This window comes from Blennius ocellaris (assembly GCF_963422515.1).
Source record: "Blennius ocellaris genome assembly, chromosome: 20".
NCBI classification, from domain to species: domain Eukaryota; kingdom Metazoa; phylum Chordata; class Actinopteri; order Blenniiformes; family Blenniidae; genus Blennius; species Blennius ocellaris.
In genome coordinates, this window is record NC_137669.1 from 23,643,352 (window position 1) to 23,653,126 (window position 9,775).

The 9,775-nt window shown below is 54.8% G+C and overlaps 2 protein-coding genes across 3 annotated transcripts in view; one reads left to right on the forward strand and one right to left on the reverse strand.

Moving 5' to 3' along the window:
- The first annotated feature begins 125 nt into the window (after positions 1-125).
- On the forward strand, positions 126-2,764 carry mrps18b (mitochondrial ribosomal protein S18B). The gene is made up of 7 exons (XM_080515810.1): positions 126-262; positions 348-519; positions 1,498-1,595; positions 1,755-1,823; positions 1,932-1,998; positions 2,097-2,156; positions 2,514-2,764. Exons 1-7 carry the CDS (start codon positions 188-190, stop codon positions 2,708-2,710), a joined length of 738 nt encoding a protein of 245 aa, XP_080371936.1. The 5' UTR covers positions 126-187; the 3' UTR covers positions 2,711-2,764.
- Positions 2,756-9,775, reverse strand: part of abcf1 (ATP-binding cassette, sub-family F (GCN20), member 1) — a 15,889-nt gene continuing 8,869 nt past the window's right edge. For both annotated transcript variants that reach the window (XM_080515801.1, XM_080515800.1), the window contains exons 15-26: positions 8,824-8,972; positions 8,659-8,742; positions 8,380-8,504; positions 6,756-6,868; positions 5,754-5,928; positions 4,782-4,856; positions 4,452-4,522; positions 4,350-4,382; positions 3,990-4,158; positions 3,832-3,896; positions 3,309-3,381; positions 2,756-2,967 (exon numbers count right to left, since the gene is read on the reverse strand). In XM_080515801.1, the coding sequence (XP_080371927.1) occupies positions 2,801-2,967; positions 3,309-3,381; positions 3,832-3,896; positions 3,990-4,158; positions 4,350-4,382; positions 4,452-4,522; positions 4,782-4,856; positions 5,754-5,928; positions 6,756-6,868; positions 8,380-8,504; positions 8,659-8,742; positions 8,824-8,972 (1,299 nt within the window). In that variant the 3' untranslated portion in view covers positions 2,756-2,800. The remainder of the gene's footprint in view (positions 2,968-3,308; positions 3,382-3,831; positions 3,897-3,989; positions 4,159-4,349; positions 4,383-4,451; positions 4,523-4,781; positions 4,857-5,753; positions 5,929-6,755; positions 6,869-8,379; positions 8,505-8,658; positions 8,743-8,823; positions 8,973-9,775) is intronic.

The following is a 9,775-nucleotide window of genomic DNA, read 5'->3' on the forward strand; positions in this document are numbered from 1 at the left end:
TTTAACACGTGATCCAAGGAAGAGATAAAATACAAATAGAAACTGTTTTCTTGTTTACCGGCAACATGGATGATTCATGACTGTTTTAATATATTTATAAGATTTAAATAATTGTTTTTTTGAACCAGATATTTTCCTTTACCTCGTGACCTTTGACCTTTGACCTCCAACCCGCAGTGTAGAAAAGATGGCGGCCTCCATGCAGCTCCTCCGCAGGACTCTCAGCCGTCTGGCTCCTGCTGTCTCGTGTCGCCAATATACGGTAAGACGGTTTATTATCGTCACCGAGCGACTATATATTCTATATAAAGCGGTGACATTGTGGTGAGGTTGTGTTTTTGTCCCAGTCGTTCCAGAGGCTTCCGGTCAGGACGCCTCCGGCTCCGGGTGCCGCTCCTCCTCCGGCCCGGACCTACTGCAGGCCGGCGGAGGCTCCCGGTCCCGGTCCCGGTCCCGGTCCCGACCCGGACTCCCGGAGCCGCTACCAGGACAAACCGTGGGAGTATCTGGACAGCGACGGTAAATCCTCACCAGATACGTTAATAAAGCTAAAGAGGCCATCAAACCAGAAACTACTTTTATAGGCTCACGGTGTTTGTTTATTTAATATTGTTTATTTAAATCAGTGCTTCTCAAATGGTGGGGCGAGCCCCCCTGGGGGGGCGTGGTGGGGTGTCAGGGGGGGCGTGAGGCGGGCGCGACTTTCAGTATTAGTTTCTTTATTCATGCTTGAATGATAAAAAAGGGCCTCCAGATCATTTTATTAATTTATTTTGATAATCAGGCGATTGTATGCAGAATGCTGGTGCCAGCAACTCATACAGTGGTTTATACAGATAAATAAATAAATATTATCAGGTTCTCAATGGTAGTACAATTTGGGGGGGGGGGGCTGAAAAAAATTCTGTCCTCTCGGGGGGGCATGACAGAAAATAATTGAGAACCACTGATTTAAATGATCCTATTCAGTCTTTTCTCTTCATGTTGTTTCCCTGGGCTGTGAGAGATTAACAGTTTATTCTCCACCATTAAGGTTTATTTGGAGAAAAGCTGCGCTGCACATATCCTAGAGCCGTAAAGGTAGAACAATAACACGTTATAGAGCTGTGAGGGTAGAACCAATGACATATAGATAATCCGTCAGCAGGAACGTCTACAAATGACCAGCGACAGAAATCAATAACAACAGGAGTCCGTGCAGAGTCGTCTCCTGCTGATCACGTTTCTTTCAGTAGTAATAATCAATAACGTGAAGTAGAAACTGTCCGACTATCAGAGGACGCCTGTGGGTGGCGCTACAGCTCCACCGATCTCAATGTGATGTAAGGAACCAGCAGTGGTCGGGTCGACGTGGGGAAGTTAAAGAATGAACCTGGGAGGATCAGTCCAGCTGATCAGAGACCAGCTGGACCAGTTTGGACCGAGACGTCCTGACGTCTGAACCTCTGGACTTCTAAAGTGAAAAGATGAAAGTCCAACCAGGTGGTGTTTCTTCAGAGTACGTGGAGAAGTACGGCGCTGAGCCGGTCTGGACGGGCTACAGGAGGAACCACAAGGGAGGCATCCCCCCCCAGAGGACCCGCAGGACCTGCATTGTAAGGTCCAGACGGCCCCCCCCCCCCCCCCAAGTGTCTGGGCCCCACGATGACCCAGTGTGTGTGTGTGTGTGTGTGTGTGTGTGTGTGTGTGTGTGTGTGTGTGTGTGTGTGTGTGTGTGTGTGTGTGTGTGTGTGTGTGTGTGTGTGTGTGTGCAGAGAGGGGACAAGGTGTGTGGGAACCCCTGTCCAATCTGCCGGGACCCCCACATCAGGGTTCACCCTCAGGTGGGTCCTCCAGGGTTTGACTGGTAACGTCAGTCCAGTGTGGTGTCCCTCGTCCCCCGTCGTCCCCCGTCGTCCAGCCTGAAGGACTTCTGTTCTCTTGTTGTGCAGAACGTGAAGCTGCTCCAGCAGTTCGTCAGTCCTCAGACCGGGACCCTGTACGACCCGTCCAGGACCGGTAGGTGTCCCACCTGTCCCCTCTTCACGTCTCCGTCACATTCTGTCTCCGTCACACACTGACTCCGGTTCCTCCGGTTCCTCCGGTTCCTCCGTCAGGTGTTTGTATGAAGCAGCAGAAGAAGTTACAGGAGGCCATCGTCACCGCCAGAGACCAGGGTACGTCTCTGTGAACTCGTCTCTGGTCTGTGGTACACAGATCGTCTTTGAGCCCATCATGTAAAACCCACAGAGCCGGGGTTTTAGAATCTTTAGGTTTTACAATCTTTAGGTTTTAGAACCCTCCCAGTCTGGGACCCGTGTTATAAAAAAAACCTGTTTTCACGTTTCTAAAGCCGCCTCGTGTGGACGACAGACCAGACACTCCTGGTTCAGGTGGACCAGGTACCTGGTTCAGGTGGACCAGGGTCTACAGACCCTCAGTTCTTTGCACTAAAAGTGAATCAAATCAGTTTCCGTCCGTCACGTTAAATCTTCCAAGAGCAAATTCAAAGACACTTCCTGTCCGTCCCTCAGGTCTGGTCCCCCTCCAGGTCCCCTACGTGGACTTCACGGCGGAGGACTACTCCAACAGCCACGCGGCGGTGGGGTCCACCCCCCCTCCCCCGACCCTGACCCGTGGAGACCCCTGGTACTACTGGTACGAGGCGCTGAGGCCCGACGAGGAGCAGCTGGCCCGAGTGAGGAAGGTCTACAGAGACTACCTGAAGTGACGACTCCGTCAGAGTTTCAGACAAAACAACAATAAAAGACGGTGCTGATGAGAACTGGTGTGGTTTATTGTTTCACGCTGGTCTGGTTCCTCAGGGGTTCACCTTGTTCACCATGGTCTCGCCCAGAGACTCCAGCACCTCACGCTTGTAGTCGTCAAAGTCTCCGTCGATCTGGCTGATGGAGAACTTCTCCACCACCCACAGCTGGCTCTGCGTCTCCGTGATGAGGCGGGCGTCGTGGCTCACGATGATCACCGCTACGCAGGACAGACAGTCGGTTTACGTACAGGACAATGTCTCACGGTGGATTTTCAAGACGTCTCAACGAGACACTGTAGTGACGGAACGACGCCACCAGGTGGTGGGGATTAAATCTGACAAAGTTTGATGCAGAGTCCACGACAATTAAAACTACTTGAGATAAAACAAGCTGCCGAAAATGCAGTGTGAGAATAAATAAGTTAAAACAGAACACGTAGTTACAACCTGCTTTAGCGACATGCTAAGGCGCCGCGGGGCTCGCACGGTAGCGAGGCTACAAGCTACAAGCTAAACATGATTAAAACATGGCTGCCAGAAGTTGTGAAAGCGTTCGCACCTCCTTTGTACTCGTTGATGGCCTCCGACAGAGCGTCAATCGACTCAATGTCCAGGTTGTTGGTGGGTTCGTCCTGCAGCACAGGGAGACTACGTCAACACTGAGGGAGGAGGAGGAGGAGGAGCAGGAGGAGAGGAGGAGGAGGAAGAGGAGGAAGAGTAGGAAGAAGAGGAAGAGTAGGAAGAAGAGGAAGAGGAAGAAGGAGGAAGAGGAAGGAGGAGCAGGAAGAGGAAGAGTAGGAGTAGGAAGAAGGAGGAAGAGGAAGAGGAAGGAGGAAGGAGGAGGAGGACAAGGAAGAAGGAGGAAGAGGAAGAAGGAGGAAGAGGAAGGAGGAGGAGGAGGAAGAGGAAGAAGGAGGAGGAGCAGCCGGAGGAGGAGGAGCAGCAGGAGGAGGAGCAGGAGCAGGAGGAAGAGGAGAAGGAGCAGCAGCAGGAGGAGGAGCAGGAGCAGGAGGAAGAGGAGGAGGAGGAGCAGGAGGAGCAGGAGGAGGAGCAGGAGGAGGAGCAGGAGCAGCGTCTCTCACCAGGATCAGGACGTCCGGCTGGCGACAGGCGAGCTCAGCGAACACCACCCGGGCCTTCTGGCCTCCTGTTCACCACAACACACTACGTCAGGCGCAGCTCGCCTCCCGGCGGACGGAGACGGGGACGGCGGGGACGGGGGGGACGGGGACGGTCTTACCGGACAGCTTGGAGATCTGGATGGTGTGGGCGTGGCTCTCCAGGCCGAAGCGGCCCAGGCACTTGCGGCCGTCCTGGTACGGCAGGTTGAAGTTCCTCATCAGGTACTCAGTGGCCGTTTCCTCCATGTTCAGCTGGTCGGCGTACTGCTGGTTGAAGAAGCCCACTTTCTGCACACGCACACGAACAGACACACACACACACACACACGCACACGCACACGCACACGCACACGCACACGCACACGCACACTTAAACTTAAACTTCCTCTCTATTTCTGCAGCTCGTCAGACATTTCGGGGTAAAACAGCGTTTCCCTCTCGACTGCAGATCAAAGTTCAAAGAGATCAAAGAGACTCACCAGACGATGGTTCTTCCTCATCTCACCTTTGGTCTGAAACAGAAACAGGCGGTTAAATCAGACTCGTCGTGCGGCTGTACACTTTGTGACGCGGCCACGTACAGGAGTGATCTTGCCGGTGAGCAGCAGCAGCAGGGTGCTCTTCCCCACGCCGTTCGGTCCCACGATGCAAACTGGAGGGAGACGGGGGGGGGGACGGGGTAGGCGGAGGGAGACCGGGGGGGGACCGGGGGGGGACAGTCATGACTGGAACATCCTTCATCTTAAATCCACTCAAATCCAACAGCCTTGAACCCAGAACAAATGTTAACCAGTGTTAAAGAACCGACTGCTGGTTGGAACTGAGACGTCAAACCGATTGTGGACAACGTGTCAGAGACGGTCCCTCAGTTTGACTAATGTCTCGTCGGAGGACAGAAGACCAATACTCACTCCTGGACTCCATGTCAATGCCAAAGTCCACGTTTTTGAAGAGGATCTTCTGTCCATCGTAGGTGAAGTCCACACCTGCAGAGGACAGAGGACGTCAAGCTGCTGCACTGACACTGCTGGCCTCCGGGTGGCAGCACCTCACCTTCACCTCACCTCACCTCCACCTCACCATCACCTCACCTCCACCTCACCTTCACCTCACCTCACCTTCACCTCACCTCACCTCACCTTCACCTCACCTTCACCTCACCTCACCTCCACCTCACCTTCTCCTCACCTCCACCTCACCTCACCTCAGCTTCACCTCCACCTCCCCTCACCTCACCTTCACCTCACCTTCACCTCACCTCACCTTCACCTCACCTTCACCTCACCTCCACCTCACCTCCACAACACCTTCACCTCACCTTCACCTCACCTCCACAACACCTTCACCTCACCTCCACCTCACCTTCACCTCACCTCCACCTCACCATCACCTCAGCTTCACCTCACCTCACCTCACCATCACCTCAGCTTCACCTCAGCTTCACCTCACCTCACCATCACCTCAGCATCACCTCACCTCCACCTCACCTCCACCTCAGCTTCACCTCACCTCCACCTCACCTCACCTTCACCTCACCTCACCTCACCTCCACCTCAGCTTCACCTTACCTCCACCTCACCTCACCTCCACCTCACCTTCACCTCAGCTCACCTCACCTCCACCTCACCTCCACCTCACCTTCTCCTCACCTCCACCTTACCTCCACCTCACCTCCACCTCACCTTCTCCTCACCTCCACCTCACCTCCACCTCACCTCCACAGTTCCTCTCACAGCAACAGGAAGCTGTACTTCACTAACTGACCAGCAGTTGGTCTTCTAGTTAAAGGCGTCAGGTTTTACAGACTTGCGATATTTTCCCCACTAAACAGTTGAACAAGTAGTTTAATGTGTATTTTCTCCGTCGGTGCTTCCTGGTCTTACTGTGCAGGCCCAGGATGGGTGGAGACAGGGGTGGAGGATTGGGGAAGGTGAACTTGACGGTGTACTCCTTGGGCCTCTTCAGCAGCTCCGGGGCCTCCAGGCTCTCCTCCTCCTGGCCCCCCTTCCTCTTGCCCTTCTGCTGCTTCCTGGTCAGAGCCTCCTTGGTCTGCTTCTCCTGGGGGGGGGGGGGCAGAGCAGAGCGCCTCAGCTGGACTACGTCACACACCTCCACCCTCACAACCACCCACACCCCAACCCTTTGACCACATGAAGGGACAAAGATTCAGAGAAAACATTTACAGCAGCTGGGAAACGAAGCAAACGTCTACAAGCTAGCCTCGTTTTGGGTTCTGAGGGTTTGACGATGTTTCTCAGGTTCTTTAATAATCAAACTGTTTAAAACACATTTCTCCATACAGACCAACACTAACCATACAGACCAACACTAACCATACAGACCAACACTAACCATACAGACCAACACTAACCATACAGACCAACACTAACCATACAGACCAACACTAACCATACAGACCAACACTAACCATACAGACCAACACTAACCATACAGACCAACACTAACCATACAGACCAACACTAACCATACAGACCAACACTAACCATACAGACCAACACTAACCATACAGACCAACACTCGGTCCTTCACATGAGTACAAACTGGATTTTCTGGGTTGTTTTCACCCTTTTCTTCCTTCGGTCCAATGAGGGTTTCCTCAACTAACCGTCACCTTTCAAAACCTTGAGCCTGATCCAGACCCTCAGGGTCTCTGGTCATTGAGCCTGATCCAGACCCTCAGGGTCTCTGGACAGTGAGTCTGATCCAGACCCTCAGGGTCTCTGGACAGTGAGCCTGATCCAGACCCTCAGGGTCTCTGGACAGTGAGCCTGATCCAGACCCTCAGGGTCTCTGGACAGTGAGCCTGATCCAGACCCTCAGGGTCTCTGGACGGGGACGCTGATGATGTCATCAGACGTACTCACGGCCTGCTTGGTGGACTTTCCTCCGGCCTTCAGCTCTTTGAGTTTCTTCTCCTGCTTGTCGTACTGCTTCTGCAGCTCCTTCTGCTTCTGGACGTACATCTTCTTGAAGGTCACTGAGGACAGACCGACAGACCGTCAGACCAACAGACCGTCGGTAGTGTCAGACCGTCAGTAGCGTCAGACCGTCGGTAGCGTCAGACCGTCGGTAGCGTCAGACCGTCGGTAGCGTCAGACCGTCAGACCGTCAGTAGCATCAGACCGTCAGACCGTCAGTAGCGTCAGACCGTCAGACCGTCGGTAGCGTCAGACCGTCAGACCGTCGGTAGCGTCAGACCGTCGGTAGCGTCAGACCGTCGGTAGCGTCAGACCGTCGGTAGCGTCAGACCGTCGGTAGCGTCAGACCGTCGGTAGCGTCAGACCGTCGGTAGCGTCAGACCGTCGGTAGCGTCAGTAGCGTCAGACCGTCGGTAGCGTCAGACCGTCGGTAGCGTCAGACCGTCGGTAGCGTCAGACCGTCGGTAGCGTCAGACCGTCAGACCGTCAGTAGCATCAGACCGTCAGTAGCATCAGACCGTCAGTAGCATCAGACCGTCAGACCGTCAGACCGTCAGTAGCGTCAGACCGTCAGTAGCATCAGACCGTCAGTAGCATCAGACCGTCAGACCGTCGGTAGCGTCAGACCGTCAGACCGTCGGTAGCGTCAGACCGTCGGTAGCGTCAGACCGTCGGTAGCGTCAGACCGTCGGTAGCGTCAGGCCGTCGGTAGCGTCAGACCGTCGGTAGCGTCAGACCGTCGGTAGCGTCAGACCGTCGGTAGCGTCAGACCGTCGGTAGCGTCAGGCCGTCGGTAGCGTCAGACCGTCGGTAGCGTCAGACCGTCGGTAGCGTCAGACCGTCGGTAGCGTCAGTAGCGTCAGACCGTCGGTAGCGTCAGACCGTCGGTAGCGTCAGACCGTCGGTAGCGTCAGACCGTCAGTAGCATCAGACCGTCAGTAGCATCAGACCGTCAGTAGCATCAGACCGTCAGTAGCGTCAGACCGTCAGTAGCGTCAGACCGTCGGTAGCGTCAGACCGTCAGTAGCATCAGACCGTCAGACCGTCGGTAGCGTCAGACCGTCAGTAGCATCAGACCGTCAGTAGCATCAGACCGTCAGACCGTCGGTAGCGTCAGACCGTCAGACCGTCGGTAGCGTCAGACCGTCGGTAGCGTCAGACCGTCGGTAGCGTCAGACCGTCGGTAGCGTCAGACCGTCGGTAGCGTCAGGCCGTCGGTAGCGTCAGACCGTCGGTAGCGTCAGACCGTCGGTAGTGTCAGTAGCGTCAGGAGGACGAAGGCAGAGCAGGAATTAGTGGAAAAGCAACACCAGTGAGCGACAGTCAAACAGTGACACTGAAAATGAAACACTTGAAACACATTTAACCCCTTGATGACGGAGTTTTGCTTCAATGTTCAGGAAGTTCTGCCGCTAGAGGATTCATTGAGGATCAAGTGTCTGAAGGTTCCAGGTTTTCTTCTCTGTGACTCACTGACTTTTAAACTTTTTATCAAACACCAAGAAGGCAAAGCTGCAGTTCTCCTCCTGGAGCTCCGTACGGACGAGAGACGTATGGCGGTAGAACTCACGGTAGTTTCCTCGGTAGTAGAACAGCTTCTGGTAGTCCAGGTGGATGATGTCGGTGCAGACGTCGTCCAGGAAGCTCTGGTCGTGGGACACGATGAGGAGGGTCTTCTTCCAGCCCTGCAGGTAGCTGGAGACAAGAGGACACACCGTCTGAACCCCGGTCCCACCGAGACCCACCAGAGACCAGGTCCCCGGTCCGCCCCGGTCTGAGACTCAAGGTCCGGGACAGTCTGGGACTTTGGTCTCCGTGTTGGACCGTGAAGCGAGAAGCAGCTCAGTACTTGTTCAGCCAGATGACGGCGTTCAGGTCCAGGTGGTTGGTGGGCTCGTCCAGCATCAGCAGGGTGGGCTCCATGAACAGGGCTCTGGGGGGGGGGGGGGCACACAGGGCCGTCAGACACAAGCCCCCCTCCAGCACGGCGCTGCTGGACTGGGTGGAGGTTTACCTGGCCAGAGAGACCCTCATCCTCCAGCCTCCCGAGAACCTCTTGGTGGGTCGGTTCTGCATCTCGGGGGTGAAGGACAGACCGGCCAGGATCCGCCGGGCCTTGGGTTCCGCTGCTGCGGCGCCGATGGCCCTCAGCTCCTCGTAGACCTGGGGGGGGGGGGGGGGGGGTCCAGGACCAGAACCGGGTCAGAGGCTCCTCCGTCACCACTTCCTGCTTTCTACCGTCTAAAACTCCTCGAGCTCCTCGTGGGGTTTGATCTGTTTGATCTGTTTGATCTGTTTGATCTGTTTCATTTAGTCACTAAATCACAAGTAGAGATTTAGATGACAGAAAGAACAGGGTGGAGCATGAAGGTGGAGGAGGAGGGTGGAGGAGGAGGGACTTTACAGGATGAAGAATTTACAGTCCAACAACAGATTCTTCAGTTCATCTGGACCCTTTAGGACACGTGATGGTCTGACGGCTCCATCCTATCAGACACCACCTCCTCCACCCTCCCTCAGTCATAAAGAGTAGACCACCACCTCCTCCTCCACCGTCTGTCATAAAGAGTAGAACACCACCTCCTCTTCCACCCTCTCAGTCATAAAGTGTAGAACCCCACCTTCTCCAGCCTCTCAGACACGTTGTCCTCTCCCTCCTCCACCCTCTCAGTCCTAAAGTGTAGAACCCCACCTTCTCCAGCCTCTCAGACACGTTGTCCTCTCCCTCCTCCACCCTCTCAGTCCTAAAGTGTAGAACCCCACCTTCTCCAGCCTCTCAGACACGTTGTCCTCTCCCTCCTCCACCCTCTCAGTCATAAAGTGTAGAACCCCACCTTCTCCAGCCTCTCAGACACGTTGTCCTCTCCCTCCTCCACCCTCTCAGTCCTAAAGTGTAGAACCCCACCTTCTCCAGCCTCTCAGACACGTTGTCCTCTCCCTCCTCCACCCTCTCAGTCCTAAAGTGT

Coding starts and splice junctions, on each gene's coding strand:
- mrps18b (XM_080515810.1), top strand. CDS start 188: ATGGCGGCCTCCATGCAGCTCCTCCGCAGGACTCTCAGCCGTCTGGCT. Junction 1,824..1,931: donor ACATCAGGGTTCACCCTCAG/GTGGGTCCTCCA, acceptor CTTGTTGTGCAG/AACGTGAAGCTGCTCCAGCA. Junction 2,157..2,513: donor CGTCACCGCCAGAGACCAGG/GTACGTCTCTGT, acceptor TCCGTCCCTCAG/GTCTGGTCCCCCTCCAGGTC.